Source organism: Sturnus vulgaris, chromosome 3, assembly GCF_052056855.1.
Source record: "Sturnus vulgaris isolate bStuVul1 chromosome 3, bStuVul1.hap1, whole genome shotgun sequence".
Lineage (NCBI taxonomy): Eukaryota > Metazoa > Chordata > Aves > Passeriformes > Sturnidae > Sturnus > Sturnus vulgaris.
In genome coordinates, this window is record NC_142245.1 from 113,719,234 (window position 1) to 113,736,657 (window position 17,424).

At 38.5% G+C, this 17,424-nt stretch overlaps 1 protein-coding gene across 1 annotated transcript in view; it reads right to left on the reverse strand.

Annotated features, from left to right (window-relative positions):
- LOC106864224 (protein EFR3 homolog B-like) overlaps nucleotides 1–17,424 on the reverse strand; it is a 61,581-nt gene that overhangs the window by 21,733 nt on the left and 22,424 nt on the right. The window contains 7 exon segments of the mRNA XM_088162784.1: nucleotides 536–662; nucleotides 665–707; nucleotides 2,447–2,498; nucleotides 4,795–4,908; nucleotides 9,391–9,547; nucleotides 13,419–13,554; nucleotides 15,362–15,440. Coding sequence (XP_088018910.1) covers nucleotides 536–662; nucleotides 665–707; nucleotides 2,447–2,498; nucleotides 4,795–4,908; nucleotides 9,391–9,547; nucleotides 13,419–13,554; nucleotides 15,362–15,440 — 708 coding nt within the window.

Sequence of the window (17,424 nt, forward strand, 5' to 3'; positions counted from 1 at the left end):
TGGCGGAAAAAATCCCAAAAAATCCCAAAAAATCCCCCAAAAATCTCACAAAAATCTGTAAAAATCCTCAAAAAATCCTCAAAAAAATCCCCAAAAAATCCCCAAAAAATCCCCAAAAAATCCCAAAAATCCTTTAAAAAATCTTGAAAAATATCCCCAAAAAATCCCCAAAAAATCCCCAAAAAATCCGTAAAATCCCTAAAAATCCCCCAAAAAATCTCAAAAAATCCCGAAAATAATCCAAAAAATCCCCAAAAAATCTCAAAAAAATCCGAAAAAAATCCCAAAAAATCTGTAAAAATCCCTAAAAATCTCCCCAAAAAATCCCCAAAAAATCCGAAAATAATCCAAAAAATCCCTAAAAAAATCTTGAAAAATCACAAAAAAATCCTTAAAAAATCCCAAAAAATCCCCAAAAAATCCGAAAAAAATCCCCAAAAAATCCCCAAAAAACCCCAAAAAATCCCCAAAAATCCCAAAAATCCCAAATTTCATTCCCATTTTTTTTTCCCATTAAAATAATTTTTCACTTCACCTTTCGGGGCAGAGTTTGTGTCTGTTGCCGTGGCGGTCGATGAAGGTGCTGAGGATTTCCAGGACGAAAATGGGGATTTGGGGCTCGCGCAGGAGCGCGGCCGAAAGGAGGCGCTCGAGGAAAGCTCCGGCAGGGCGGTCACGAGGCTGCTGCTCCGCAAAGAGGAGGAAACCTGAGAATTCCCAAAAAAAAATAAAAAAATCGGGAATTTTGGGATTCCTGAAATCTCACGGGGTGGGAAAGGGAAGTGGGGAAAAAATGGCGGAGATTTAGGGGGGGGAATGGAGGAGTTTTGGGAGAAAATCAAATTTTTTGGAGAAAAATGGGATTTTTTTGGGGAAAAATGAAATTTTTTTGGGGAGAAAAATTGACTTTTTTGGGGGGGAAATATCAGCATTTTCTGGAAAAAAAAAATCAACATTTTTTGGAGAAAAAGCAACTTTTTTAGGGGAAAAAAAATCAGCATTTTTGGGGAGAAAAATCAACATTTTTTTGGAAAAAAATCAAAATTTTTTGAGAAAAAATCAACATTTTTTGGGGGGAAATATCAGCTTTTTTTTTGGGGTAAAAAAATCAATTTTTTGGAGAAAAATCAACTTTTTTTGGTGAAAAATCAACTTTTTTGGAGAAAATTAAACTTTTTTTTTGAGAAATATCAAGATTTTTTTGAGAAAAAAAAAATCAGCATTTTTTGGAGGAAAATCAATTTTTTTAGGGAAAAAAAATCAGCATTTTCTGGAAAAAAAAATCAACATTTTTTTGGAGAAAAATCAAATTTTTTGGGAAAAAATTGCCTTTTTTGGGGGGGAAATATCAGCTTTTTTTTGGGGAAAAAAAATCAATTTTTTGGAGAAAAATCAACTTTTTTTGGAGAAAAATCAACTTTTTTTGGAAAAAATCAAATTTTTTTTGGAGAAAAATTAAATTTTTTTTTGGAAAAAAAAATCAAATTTTTTGGGGAGAAAAATTGAGTTTTTTTTGGGGGAAAAAAATCGACTTTTTTTGGGAAAAAAATCAGCACTTTTAGGGTAAAAAAATCAGCATTTTTAGGGTAAAAAATCTGAATTTTGGGGAAAAAAAATCGACTTTTTTGGCAGAAATATCAACTTTTTTTTTTGAAAAAAATCAACTTTTTGGAGACAAAAATCAACATTTTTTGGTGAGAAAAATCAACATTTTTTTGGGAAAGAAATCGAATATTTGGGGGGAGAAAAATCCACTTTTTTTGGTGAAAAATAACTTTTTTTTGGAAAAAAAAAATGGACTTTTTTAGTGAAAAATCAACTTTTTTTTTGAGAAAAATCAACTTTTTTAGAGAAAAAAATCAAATTATTTCAGAGAAAAAAAATCAACTTTTTTGGAGAAAAAAATCGACTTTTTTTGGGGAAAAAAATCAATTTTTTTTGAAAAAAATCAACTTTTTTTAGAGAAAAAAATCAACTTTTTTGGAGAAAAAAAATCAATTTTTTTTTAGAAAAATCAACTTTTTTTTCACTAAATACTAATTTTAATTAAAAAAAAAATTTATTTTTTTGGACAAATCCCAGATTATTTTTTTTTAATTTATTTTTTAATTTTTTATAATTTTTAATTTGGGGATTTTTTTTTTTTTTTTTTTCAACCAATTTTTTTTTCAAATCCCGGAATTGAATTTTTAAAAAATTTTATTTTTTTTTTTTTTTTTAATTTCTTCATTTTTTTTTTCACTAAATCCTGATTTATTTAAAAAAAAAAAATTAATTTTTTTAACAATTCCCCCCCAAAAAATTTTTTTTTTAAATTTTGGGATTTTTTGGAACAAATTTTTTCCCCTCTGGGATAAAAAAATTGATAAAATTTAGGGGAAAAAAATTTGGGATTTAGGGAAAAAAAAATTTGGGAATTTTTAAGAAAAAAATGGGAATTTCTTACCTGGAGCAGGGATTTGAGGAGCATCAGGCGAGTCAGGCGCTCCCGGGGCTCCCTGGGGGGAAAAAAAAATTGGGATTTTTGGGATAAATTTGGGATTTTTGGGGATAAATTTGGGATTTTTTGGGATAAATTTGGGATTTTTTGGGATAAATTTGCGAATTTTTGGGATTTTTTGGGATAAATTTGGGATTTTGGGGAAAAAATTGGGGATTTTTGGGATTTTTTGGGGATTTTTGGGGGAAAATTTGGGATTTTTGGGGAAAATTTGGGATTTTGGGGGGAAAATTGGGATTTTGGGGAAAAAAATTGGGATTTTTTGGGGAAATTTGGGATTTTTTTGGAAAAATTTGGGATTTTTTGGGATTTTGGGAAAAATTTTGGGGTTTTTTGGGAAAAAATTGGGGATTTTGGGGAAAAATTTGGGGTTTTTTGGGATAAATTTGGGATTTTTGGGGAAAATTTGGGATTTTTGGGATAAATTTGGGGATTTTGGGAAAAATTTTGGGGTTTTTTGGGGAAATTTGGGATTTTGGGGGGAAAATTTGGGGATTTTGGGGATAAATTTGGGATTTTGGGGAAAATTTGGCATTTTGGGGGGAAAATTTGGGGTTTTTTGGGATTTAGGGAAAAATTTGGGATTTTTCAGGAAAATTTGGGATTTTGGGGGGAAAATTTGGATTTTTGGGATAAATTTGGGATTTTTTGGGATTTTGGGAAAAATTTGGGGGATTTTTGGGGGAAATTCGGGATTTTGGGGAGAAAGTTTGGGATTTTCTTGGATTTTGGGGGGAAATTTGGGATTTTTTGGGGAAAATTTGGGATTTTGGGGGATTTTTGGGGGGATTTTGGGAAAAAAAATTGGGATTTTGGGGGGAAAATTTGGGATTTTTGGGAGGAAAATTTGGGGTTTTGGGGTTTTTGGGGATTTTGGGGGATTTGGGTTTTTTTGGGATTTTGGGATTTTGGGGTTTTTTGGGATTTTGGGATTTTGGGGGATTTGGGGATTTTTGGGGTTTTTTGGGATTTGGGGGAATTTGGGGTTTTTTGGGATTTTGGGGGATTTGGGGTTTTTTGGGAGATTTGGGGTTTTTGGGGATTTTGGGATTTTGAGGGATTTTGGGGTTTTTTGGGATTTTGGGATTTTGAGGGATTTTGGGGGTTTTTTGGGATTTTGGGGGATTTGGGGTTTTTTTGGGATTTTGGGATTTTGGGGGATTTGGGGTTTTTTTGGGATTTTGGGGGATTTGGGTTTTTTTTGGATTTTGGGATTTTGAGGGATTTTGGGATTTTGAGGGATTTTGGGGGTTTTTTGGGATTTTGGGGGATTTGGGGTTTTTTGGGGGATTTGGGGATTTTATTTTTAATTAGGAGAAATTTTTGGAAATGGGATTTTCTTGGAGATTTGGGAGGTTTTGTGGATTTTTGGTTCGAGGATTTTGGGGTTTTTTGGGATTTTGGGGTTTTTGGGGGATTTTCGGGTTTTTGGGGATTTTTGGGGGATTTGGGGTTTTTTTGGATTTCTGGCTTTGGGATTTGGGTTTTTTTTATTTATTTTGGAATTTTGGGGAAATTCTTGGGATTTTTTTTTTTTTTTAATTTTGGGAATTTCTTGGAAATTTTGGGAATTTTTGAGGAATTTGGGGGAAATTTCTGGGAGATTTTTGGGAATTCTGGGAATTTGGGGATTTTTTTTTTCTTTTAATTTTTGGAATTTCGGGGAAATTTTTGGGAGATTTTTGGGGGAATTCTGGGAATTTGGGGATTTTTTTTTTTTCTTTTAATTTTGCAATTTCGGGGAAATTCCTGGGAGATTTTTGGGAATTCTGGGAATTTGGGGATTTTTTTTCTTTTAATTTTTGGACTTTGGGAAAAATTGGGGGATTTTGGGATTTGGGGGAAAAATTTGGAGTTTTTGGGGTTTTTTGGGATTTGGGAGTTTCGGGGTTCGGGGGAAAAAATTGGGGTATTTGGGGTTTTTGGAGAAAAATTTGGGATTTTTTTGGTTTTGGGAATTTGGGGTTTTTTGGGGGGTTTGAGGTTTTTTGGGATTTGGGGATTTGGGGGATTTGGGGTTTTTTGGGATTTTGGGATTTTGGGTTTTTTGGATTTGGGGTTTTTTTGGGATTTTGGGATTTTGAGGGATTTTTGGGTTTTGGGGGGATTTTGGGGGATTTGGGTTTTTTTTGGGATTTTGGGGGATTTTGGGGGTTTTTTGGGATTTTGGGATTTTGGGGATTTTGGGTTTTTTTGGATTTCGGGTGTAAATTTCCGGGGGAGATTTTTGGGAATTTGGGAATTTTTTGGGGGAATTTGGGATTTTTTTTTTTTTTGGGGAATTGGGGTCTCACCCTTCGGGCGTGTCCGGGGAATTTTGGGAATTTTGGGAATGCTGGGAGTGGTCGGGAATGGGCACTTTGTTCATGATGAAGGTCAGCACCTCGCTCTGCTGGTACGGCGGCAGCGTCCCGAGAACGAGCCTCCGACAAACAACAACAACGAGATTAATTAACTCCCCAATTAATTAACTCGGCTATTAACTCACTCGTTAACTCAGCAACTCCGCAATTAACTCAGCAACTCGGCAATTAACTCAGTAACTCAGTAATTAACTCAGTCATTAACTCAGCAACTCAGTCATTAACTAACCCGGCAATTAACTCAGTAACTCATTAACTCGACAATTAACTCATCAACTCGGCAATTAACTCATTAACTCGGCAATCAACTCAGTAATTAACTCATCAACTCGGCAATTAACTCGGCAATTAACTCATCAACTCGGCAATTAACTCAGTAACTCACTCATTAACTCACTTATTAACTCATTAACTCAGTCATTAACTCACTCATTAACTCAATCATTAACTCACCCATTAACTCAGTAACTCAGTCATTACCTCAGTAACTTATTAATTAACTCATTAACTCATTAACTCACTCATTAACTCAGTCATTAACTCAGTCATTAACTCACTCATTAACTCAGTCATTAACTCATTAACTCATTAATTAACTACTAATAGAGTAATTAACCGATCCACTGATCCACTGACTGAGTGACCGAGTGATTGATTGATTGATTGATTGACTGATTGATTGATTGACTGATTGATTGATTGAGTGATTGATTGATTGATTGATTGAGTGATTGAGTGATTGATTGATTGAGTGACTGATTGATTGATTGATTGAGTGATTGATTGACTGATTGATTGAGTGATTGATTGACTGATTGATTGATTGATTGAGTGATTGATTGATTGATTGAGTGACTGATTGATTGATTGAGTGATTGATTGATTGATTGATTGAGTGATTGAGTGATTGATTGATTGAGTGACTGATTGATTGATTGATTGAGTGATTGATTGACTGATTGATTGAGTGATTGATTGACTGATTGATTGATTGATTGAGTGATTGATTGATTGATTGAGTGACTGATTGATTGATTGAGTGATTGAGTGAGTGATTGATTGATTGATTGAGTGATTGATTGATTGATTGATTGAGTGATTGATTGATTGAGTGATTGAGTGAATAATTGATTGATTGATTGGATTGACTGATTGATTGATTGATTGATTGAGTGAGTGATTGATTGATTGACTGATTGATTGAGTGATTGATTGATTGATTGAGTGATTGATTGATTCAGTCATTGATTGATTGATTGATTGATTGAGGGATTGATTGATTGATTGAGTGAGTGATTGATTGAGTGAATAATTGATTGTTTGATTGATTGATTCAGTGATTGATTGATTGATTCAGTGATTGATTCAGTGACTGAATGACTCACTGATTCACTGATTGATTGATTGATTGATTGATTCAGTGATTGATTCAGTGATTGAGTGATTGATTGATTGATTGAGGAATTGATTGAGTGATTGATTCAGTGATTGATTGATTGATTGACTGATTGATTGATTGAGGGATTGACTGATTGATTGGCCGATTGATTGATTGATTGATTGATTGATTGATTGAGTGATTGATTGATTGAGTGACTGATTGATTGATTCAGTGATTGATTCAGTCATTGATTCAGTCATTGATTGACTGACTGATTGATTGATTGATTGATTCAGTGGTTGATTGATTGACTGATTGATTGATTGATTGATTGATTGATTCAGTGGTTGATTGATTAACAGCAGCAGTGACAGAGCAATTAATGAACGAATGGGAATGAGCATTGATTAATTAATGGCAATAGTGATTGATTAACAGGAATGGTTAATGGGAATGATTAATGGGATTAATGATTAATTAATGGAAATGAGGATTTACTAATTAACGGGAATAAGGATTTATTAATTAACAGGAATGAGGATTTATTAATGGGAATAATGAGCGATTAATTAATAGGAATAATGATTGATTTACTAGAATGATGATTGATTAACAGGGATGATTAACGGGAATAATTAACGGGAATAATGGGAGCAATTAATGGGAATAATTAATGGGAATGGGAATAATGGGAAAAATCCCGGGAAAAAACCCCAGGAAACCATTGGGAAAAAATCCCAGAAAAAATCCGGGAAAATCCCAGGAAAGTCCTGGGAAAATTCCAGAAAAATTCCAGAAAAATCCCAGGAAAATCCTGGAAAAATCCTGGAAAAATCCCAGAAACCCCCCCCAAAAATCCCAGAAAACCCCAGAAAAATCCAAGAAAAATCCCGGAAAAATCCCGGAAAATCCCAGGAATCCACTTAAAAATCCAGAACAATCCAGGAAATCCCAGGAAAACCCCAGAAAATTCCTCGAAAACCCCAGAAAAATCCCAAAAAATCCCAGAAAATCCAGAAAAATCACAGGAATCCCAGAAACCCCCCCCCCCCAAAACCCAGAAAAATCCCCAAAAACCCCAGAAAAATCTCAGAAATCCCAGAAAAATCCCAGAAAAATCCCAGAAAACCCCAGAAAATCCCAGGAAATCTCAGAAAACCCAGGAAAATCCCAGGAAATCCAGAAACACCCTAAAAATCCAAGAAAAATCCCGGAAAAATCCCAGAAAAATCCCCAAAACTCCCCGAAAAATCCCCAAAACTCCCCAAAAAAACCCAGGAAAATCCCCAAAAACCCCAAAAAATCCCAGAGAAATCCCAGAAAATCCCAGAAACACCCCCAAAAATCCCAGAAAAATCCCAGAAAACTCCTGAAAAATCCTATAAAATCCCAGAAAAACCCCAGAAAATCCAGAAAAAATCCCAGAAAAATCCCAGAAAAAAAAAAAGCCAGAAAAATCTCAGAAAAATCCCCCAAAATTCCAGAAACACCCCCAAAAATCCCTGAAAATCCCAGAAAAATCCGGAAAATCCAGAAAAATCCCAGAAAAATCCCGAAAAATCCCAAAAAATCCCAGAAAAATCCCGAAAAATCCCAGAAAAATCCCAGAAAAACCCCAGGAAATCCCAGAAAACCTCAGGATATCCAGAAAAAATCCCAGGAATCCATTAAAAAAACCCAGAAAATCCCAGAAACACCCCCAAAAACCCAGAAAAATCCAGAAAAATCCCGGAAAAATCCTCCAAAAATCCCAGAAACACCCCCAAAAATCCCAGAAACATCCCAGAAAAATCCCAGAAAACTCCTTAAAAAGCCCAGAAAAATCCAGAAAATCCCAGAAAAACCCAGAAAACCCCAGAAAATCCCAAAAAAATCCCAGAAAATCCCGGAAAAATCCTGGAAAAATCCCAGAAAAATCCCGAAAAATCCTGAAAAATCCCAGAAAAGTCCCAGGAAATCCCAGAAAAACCCCAGAAAATCCCAGAAACACCCCCAAAAATCCCAGAGAAATCCAGAAAATCCCAGAAAAATCCCAGAAAAATCCCCAAAACTCCCCAAAAACTCAGAAAAATCCCAGAAAAATCCCAGAAAACTCCTTAAAAAGCCAGAAAAATCCAGAAAAATCCAGAAAAACACAGAAAAAAAAAAAAAAAGCCAGAAAAATCTCAGAAAAATCCCCAAAATTCCAGAAAAATCCCCGAAAATCCCAGAAAAATCCCAAAAAAACCCCAAAAAATCACGAAAAACCCCAGAAAATCCCAGAAAACCTCAGGATATCCCAGAAAACCTCAAGATATCCCAGAAAAATCCCAGGAATCCATTAAAAAATCCCAGAAAAATCCCCGAAAATCCCAGAAAATTCCAGGAAAACCCTCAAAAATCCCTCAAAATTCCAGGAAAATCCCCGAAAATCCCAGAAAAATCCCAGAAAACTCCTGAAAAACCCCAGAAAAATCCCAGGAAATCCCAGAAAATCCCAGAAAAACTAAAAAAAAATCCCAGAAAATCCCAGAAAAACCCCAGAAAAATCCCGAAAAATCCCAGAAAAATCGCAGAAAATCCCGAAAAATCCCAGAAAAATCGCCCAAAATCCCAGAAAACCCCAGAAAAACCAAAAAAAATCCCAGAAAATTCCCAGAAAATCCCAGAAAAACCCCAGAAAATCCCGAAAAATCCCAGAAAAATCCCCCAAAATTCCAGAAACACCCCCAAAAATCCCCGAAAATCCCCGAAAAATCTCAGAAAAACCCCAGAAAAACCCAGAAAAACCCAGAAAAGTCCCAGAAAAAAAAAAAGCCAGAAAAATCTCAGAAAAATCCCCCAAAATTCCAGAAACACCCCCAAAAATCCCCGAAAATCCCTGAAAAATCCCCGAAAATCCCAGAAAAATCCTAGAAAATCCCAGAAAATCCCAGAAAAATCCCCGAAAATTCCAGAAAAATCCCGAAAATCCCAGAAAATACCAGAAAAATCCCCGAAAATTCCAGAAAAATCCCCGAAAATCCCAGAAAAATCCCAAAAAACCCCAACAAATCCCAGAAAAATCCCGAAAAATCCAGAAAAATCCCAGAAAAATCCCAGAAAAATCCCGAAAAATCCCAGAAAATCCCAGAAACTCCCAGAAACTCGCAGAAATGCCCAGGAATTCCGTGTTGCTCTCACCGATGGTTTTGATGACGGCCTCCTGGAAGTTGCTCTCCTGCTCCTTGCGGGCGCTCGGGGCCTCGGGGGCGCCCAGGGCGAGGTCGATGCTGAGGCGCAGCTGCCGCAGGAGGGTGTTAAACACCTCCAGCACCGTGGGGCCTGCCGGGGAAAACACAGGCCCTGACATTCCCCTAAATACACTAAATACACTAAATACACCGAATTCACTAAATCACCTAAATCCCCTAAATACACTAAATTCACTAAATTCCCTAAATCCACTAAATCCACTGAATCCACTGAATTCCCTAAATCCACTGAATCCACTGAATACCCTAAATTCACAGAATTCACTGAATCCCCTGAATCCCCTAAATCCCCTAAATTCACAGAATTCACTGAATCCCCTGAATCCCCTAAATCCACTGAATCACTGAATCCACTGAATCACTAAATTCACTAAATTCACTGAATTCCCTAAATCCACTAAATTCACTAAATTCACTGAATTCACTGAATCCCCTAAATTCACTGAACACACTGAATCCACTGAATTCCCTAAATCCCCTAAATTCCCTAAATTCCCTAAATTCCCTAAATCCACTGAATTCCCTAAATCCCCTAAATCCCCTAAATCCACTAAATCCACTAAATCCACTAAATCCACTGAATTCACTGAATTCACTAAACTCACTAAATTCACAAAATTCACTAAATTCCCTAAATCCACTAAATCCCCTAAATTCCCTGAATTACCTAAATGCACTGAATCCACTGAATCCACTAAATTCACTAAATTCCCTCAATTACCTAAATCCACTAAATCCACTGAATCCACTGAATCCACTGAATCCCGTAAATTCCCTAAATTCCCTAAATTCACTGAATTCACTGAATCCCCTAAATTCACTAAATCCACTGAATTCACTGAATTCACTAAATTCATTAAATCCACTAAATTCACTAAATCCACTAAATCCCCTAAATTCACTAAATACACTGAATTCACTGAATTCCCTAAATACACTGAATCCACTGAATCCACTGAATCCCCTAAATCCACTGAATTCCCTAAATCCCCTAAATCCCCTAAATCCACTGAATCCACTGAATTCACTGAATTCCCGAAATCCCCTAAATCCCCTAAATTCCCTAAATTCACTAAATTCACTGAATTCACTGAATCCACTAAATTCACTAAATCCCCTAAATCCACTAAATCCCCTAAATTCCCTAAATCCACTGAATTCACTGAATACACTGAATCCACTGAATCCCCTAAATCCCCCAAATGCACTAAATCCACTGAATTCACTGAATTCCCTAAATTCCCTAAATCCCTAAATCACCTAAATCCCCTAAATCCACTGAATCCACTGAATCCACTAAATTCCCTAAATCCACTGAATTCACTAAATTCCCTAAATCCACTGAATTCACTAAATTCCCTAAATCCACTAATTCACTAAATTCACAAAATTCACAAAATTCACAAAATTCCCAGAATTCACGGCACCGGGAATGGGGCGGGTTTGTCACGATTCGATCCCGGAATTCCCTGAATTCCCGAAATTCCCAGAATTCCCAGAATTCCTGGAGTTCACCGCACCAGGAAATGGGAATGGGGAGGGTTTGTCAGGACTCGATCCCAGAATTCCAGGAATTCCCGGAGTTCATGGCACAGGGATGTGGGAATGGGGCGGGTTTTGTCAGGACTCGATCCCAGAATTCCCAGGAATCCTGGTGTTGAGAAGTGGGAATGGGCGGTGCTTTCATGCCACGATCCCAGAATTCCCAGAATTTCCAAGGCTAGGCCCTAGAAATGGGGTGGTTTTTTCATGTCTCCATCTTGGAATTCCCAGAATTCCCAGATTTTCAGGAATTCCCAGAATTCCCAGCACCAGGAATTGGGAATGGGGAAGTTTTTTCACCCAGAAATTCCAGGAATTCCCAGATCTCGGAACTGGGAACGGAGGGATTCTTTCATGCCACAATCCCAGAATTCCTGGAATTCCCAGAATTCCCAGTGCTGGAAACTGGGAATGGAGCGATCTCCTGCGATGGAATTCCTGAATTCCAGAAAATCCTGGAAAATCGAAGAAAATTTCCAGAAAATTTCCTAGAAAATTCCAGACAAAATGCTTGAAAAATCATGGAAAACCCGAGAAAATCCCGGAAAATCCAGAAAATCCTAGAAAATTCCTGCTTTTCCCTCTCCCAATCCTCCTCTTCCCAAATTCCGAGGAATTCCAGGAATTCCGTGGCACCCACCCACGGATCCGGAGGCGGCGATGGCGGCCGCTTCCGAGAGCAGAAACATCCCGGAAAAATCCCGGAAAATTCCAGAAAAATCCTGAAAAATCCCAGAAAAATCCTGGAAAATCCAAAAAAATCCCAGAAAATTCCTGAGAAATCTTGGAAAATCTCTGGAAAATTCCTGAAAAAAATCCTTGAAAAATCCTTGAAAAATCCCAGAAAATCCCAGAAAAATCCGGGAAAAATCCCAGAAAATCCCAGAAAATCACGGAAAATTCCTGCTTTTCCTCTCCCAATCCTCCCCATCGCCGAATTCCCGAGGATTCCGGGAATTCCGTGGCACCCACCCACGGATCCGGAGGCGGCGATGGCGGCCGCTTCCGAGAGCAGAAACATCCCGGAAAATCCCGGAAAATTCAAAAAAATCCTGAAAAAATCCCAGAAAAATCCTGGAAAATCCCAAAAAATCCCAGAAAATTTCTGAGAAATCCTGGAAAAGCCCTGAAAAATTCCAGAAAATTCCTGAAAAAATCCTTGAAAAATCCATGAAAAATCCCAGAAAATCCCAGAAAAATCCGGGAAAAATCCCAGAAAATCCAGAAAATCCCGGAAAATTCCTGCTTTTCCCTCTCCCAATCCTCCTCTTTCCAAATTCCCGAGGAATTCCGGGAATTCCGTGGCACCCACCCACGGATCCGCAGGCGGCGATGGCGGCCGCTTCCGAGAGCAGAAACATCCCGGAAAAATCCCAGAAAATTCCAGAAAAAACCCAGAAAAATCCTGGAAAATTCCAAAAAATCCCAGAAAATTCCTGAGAAATCCTGGAAAAGCCCTGAAAAATTCCAGAAAATTCCTGAAAAAATCCTTGAAAAATCCTTGAAAAATCCCAGAAAATTCCTGAAAAATCCGGGAAAAATCCCAGAAAATCCCAGAAAATCACGGAAAATTCCTGCTTTTCCCTCTCCCAATCCTCCTCTTCCCAAATTCCCGAGGAATTCCGGGAATTCCGTGGCACCCACCCACGGATCCGGAGGCGGCGATGGCGGCCGCTTCCGAGAGCAGAAACATCCCGGAAAAATCCCGGAAAATTCCTGAAAAATCCTAGAAAAAACCCAGAAAAATCCTGGGAAATTCCAAAAAATCCCAGAAAATTCCAGAAAAAACCCAGAAAAATCCTGGAAAATTCAAAAAAATCCCAGAAAATTCCTGAGAAATCCTGGAAATCTCTGGAAAATTCCTGAAAAAATCCTTGAAAAATCCTTGAAAAATCCCAGAAAATCCCAGAAAATCCGGGAAAAATCCCAGAAAATCCCGGAAAATTCCTGCTTTTCCCTCTCCCAATCCTCCTCTTCCCAAATTCCCGAGGAATTCCGGGAATTCCGTGGCACCCACCCACGGATCCGGAGGCGGCGATGGCGGGCCGCTTCCGAGAGCAGAAACATCCCGGAAAAATCCCGGAAAATTCCTGAAAAATCCTAGAAAAAACCCAGAAAATCCTGGGAAATTCCAAAAAATCCCAGAAAATTCCAGAAAAAACCCAGAAAAATCCTGGAAAATTCAAAAAAATCCCAGAAAATTCCTGAGAAATCCTGGAAAATCTCTGGAAAATTCCTGAAAAAATCCTTGAAAAATCCTTGAAAAATCCCAGAAAATCCCAGAAATCCGGGAAAAATCCCAGAAAATCCCAGAAAATCCCGGAAAATTCCTGCTTTTCCCTCTCCCAATCCTCCTCTTCCCAAATTCCCGAGGAATTCCGGAATTCCGTGGCACCCACCCACGGATCCGGAGGCGGCGATGGCGGCCGCTTCCGAGAGCACCTCGACGATGCCGGCGCGGATCGGCGCCGCGCTCCGGCTGTTGGCGTCCAGGTGGTTCAGGAGCTGCTGGATCACCAGGTGGGAATGCTGGGGCTGGGAAAAAAAATGGGAATGTTGATCCTGGGGAAAAATCTGGGAATGTTGATCCTGGGGAATAATGGGAATGGTCATCCCGGGAAAATCTGGAATGTTGATCCTGGGGAATAATCTGGGAATGTTTATCTATTTCCAGGAATGCTGGGGCTGGGGAAAAAAAAATGGGAATGTTGATCCTGGGGAATAATCTGGGAATGTTGATCCTGGGGAAAAATCTGGGTATGTTCATCATGGGAAAAATGGGAATGGTCATCCCAAAATCCTGGGAATGTTGATTCTGGATTTCCAGGAATGCTGGGGATGGGAAAAAAACCTTGGAATGATAATCCTGGGAAAATTGGGAATGTTCATCCCGGGAAAACATGGGAACGTTTATCCTGGAAAAAAATCTGGGAATGATCATCCCAGAAAAAACGGGAATGTTCATCCCCCCAAAAATCTGGGAATGTTTATCCTGGGAAAAATGGGAATTTTTATCCATGAAAAAAATTGGGAATGTTCATCCAGGAAAAAACGGGAATGTTGATCCTGGGGAAAAATGGGAATGTTGATCCTGGATTTCCAGGAATGCTGGGGATGGGAAAAAAAAACGGGAATGTTAATCCCGGGAAAAATGGGAACGTTCATCCTGGGAAAAAATCTGGGAATGATCATCCAGGAAGAAACAGGAATGTTTATCCTGGGAAAAAATGGGAATGTTCATCCCAGAAAAAAATTGGGAATGTTTATCCAGGAAAAAACGGGAATGTTGATCCTGGGGAAAAATGGGAATGTTCATCCCAGAAGAAATCTGGGAATGATCATCCAGGAAAAGACTGGGAATGTTCATCCTGGATTTTTGGGAATGCTGAGGATGGGAAAAAACTGGGAATGTTGATCCCAAAAAAACCAGGAATGTTTATCCCAGAAAAAATGGGAATGTTCATCCCAGAAAAAATGGGAATGTTCATCCATGAAAAAAATTTGGAATGTTCATCCCAGAAAAAATGGGAATGTTCATCCCCCCAAAAATCTGGGAATGTTTAACCTGGGAAAAATGGGAATGTTCATCCCAAAATCCTGGGAATGTTGATCCTGGATTTCCAGGAATGCTGGGGATGGGAAAAAAACCTGGGAATGTTCATCCTGGGAAAATTGGGAATGTTCATCCCGGGAAAACATGGGAACGTTTATCTTGGAAAAAACGGGAATGTTCATCCTGGGAAAAATCTGGGAATGTTTATCCTGGGAAAAAATGGGAATGTTCATCCCCAAAAAAAATCTGGGAATGTTTATCCTGGGAAAAATGGGAATTTTTATCCATGAAAAAAATTGGGAATGTTCATCCAGGAAAAAACGGGAATGTTGATCCTGGGGAAAAATGGGAATTTTCATCCTGGATTTTCAGGAAAAAATCCTGTAAGAATTCAGGAAAAAATCCCAGAAAAAAATTCCTATAAATATCCAGGAAAATCCCTGAAAAATCCAGAAAAATCCAAGAAAAAAAACCTAGGAAAATCCCAGGAAAATCCCAGAAAAATCCCAGAAAAATCCAAGGAAAAAAAAATCCTATAAAAATCCAGGAAAATCCTATAAAAAATCCTATAAATATCCAGGAAAATCCCTGGAAAATCCAAGAAAATCCCAGAAACATCCAATTTAAAAAATCCTATAAAAATCCCAGAAAAATCCTATAAAAATCCCAGAAAAATCCGAGAAAATTCCCAAAAATCTGCTGCATTCCCATTTTTTTGGGGGGGGTTTTTTTTTTTGGGATCCCCTGGAATGTGGGGGATATTCCCGGGGATTTTTTGGGAATTCTCACCTGGATGGAGAACATGATGATCCGGAAGCAGCTCCTGGCAAACACCTGAGGCTCCCACAGGGAGTGATTGTCCAGGTGGCTGGAAAAAAAATGGGAATTCTGGGGAAAAAATCGGGAATTCTGGGGGAAAAATGGGAATTTTGGGGGGAAAATTGGGAATTCTGGGGAAAAAATGGGAATTCTGGGGGAAAAATTGGGAATTGTGGGGGGGAAAATGGAATTTTTTGGGGAAAAATTGGGAATTCTGGGGAAAAATTGGGAATTCTTGGGGGGAAATTGGGAATTCTGGGGGGGGAAATGGGAATTCTGGGGGGAAAATTGGGAATTGTGGGAGAAAAATTGGGAACTGTGGGAAAAAAATTGGGAATTTTGGGGGAAAATGGAGAATTCTGAGGGGAAAATAGGGATTTCTGGGGGGAAAATGGAGAATTCTGGGAAAAAATTGGGAATTCTGGGGGGAAAAATGGGAATTTTGGGGGGGAAAATGGGAATTCTGGGGAAAAATTGGGAATTCTGGGGGGGAAATCGGGGATTCTGGGAAAAAAATTGGGAATTCTGGGGGGAAAATTGAGAATTCTGGGGATAAAAATTGGGAATTTTGGGGGGAAAAATGGGAATTCTGGGTAAAAATTGGGGATTCTGGGGAAAAATTGGGAATTCTTGGGGGGAAATTGGGAATTCTGGGGAAAATTTGGGAATTTGGGGGGAAAATTGGGAATTCTGGGGAGGAAAATGGGAATTGTGGGGGAAAAATTAGGAATTGTGGGGGAAAAAATTGGGATTTCTGGGGGAAAATGGAGAATTCTGGGGAAAAAATTGGGAATTCTGGGGAAAAATTGGGAATTGTGGGGGAAAAACTGGGAACTGTGGGAAATATTGGGAATTGTGGGGGAAAAACTGGGAACTGTGGGAAAAAAATTGGGAATTTTGGGAGGAAAAAATGGGAATTCTGAGGGGAAATTAGAGATTTCTGGGGGGAAAATGGAGAATTCTGGGAAAAAATTTGGGAATTCTGGGGGAAAAATGGGAATTTTGGGGGGAAAATGGGAATTCTGGGGAAAAAATTGGGGATTCTGGGGAAAAATTGGGAATTCTGGGGGAAAAATTGGGAATTGTGGGGAAAATTTGGGAATTCTGGGGAAAAAATTGGGAATTCTGGGGGGAAAATGGGAATTTTGGGGGAAAATTGGGAATTCTGGGGAAAAATTGGGGATTCTGGGGAAAAATTGGGAATTTTGGGGGAAAATTGGGAGTTCTGGGGAAAAATTGGGATTTCTGGGGGGAAAATGGAGAATTCTGGGGGAAAAACTGGGAATTCTGGGGGGGAAAATGGGAATTTTTGGGGGAAAATTGGGGATTCTGGGGAAAAATTGGGAATTTTGGGGGAAAATTGGGAATTCTGGGGAAAAATTGGGAATTCTAGGGGGGAAATCGGGGATTCTGGGAAAAAAATTGTGAATTCTGGGAAAAAAAATTGGGAATTCTGGGAAAAAATTGGAATTCTAGGGAAAAATTAAGAATTTGGGGGGGAATTGGGAATTCTCTGGAAAAAACAGGAAATTTTGGGGGGAAAATCGGGAACTTTGAGGAAAAAATGGGGATTCTGGAAAAAATTTGGAATTCTGGGGAAAACAGGGAATGGTGGGGAAAAAAATTGGAATTCTGGGAAGAAAATGGGAATTCTGGGAAATGGGGATTCTGGGTAAAATAGAATCAGAGGGGAAACAGGGAATGGCAGAAAAAAAATGGGAATTTTGGGGGAAAAAATGGGAATTCTGAGGGGAAAATAGGGATTTCTGGGGGGAAAATGGAGAATTCTGGGAAAAAAATGGGAATTCTGGGGGGGAAATGGGAATTCCGGGGGGGAAAATGGGAATTCTTGGGAAAAAAATATGATTTGGGGGGGGGGAAAACTGGGATTTTAAGGAGAAATGGGGAATTCTGGGAAAAAAAAGTGATTTTTCGAAAGGATGGGAATTTTTTGGAAAAAAATGGAGATTCTAGTGGAGGGGGGAAAAAAACGGAATTTGAGGGGGAACGAGAAATCTGAGAAAACGGGAAAA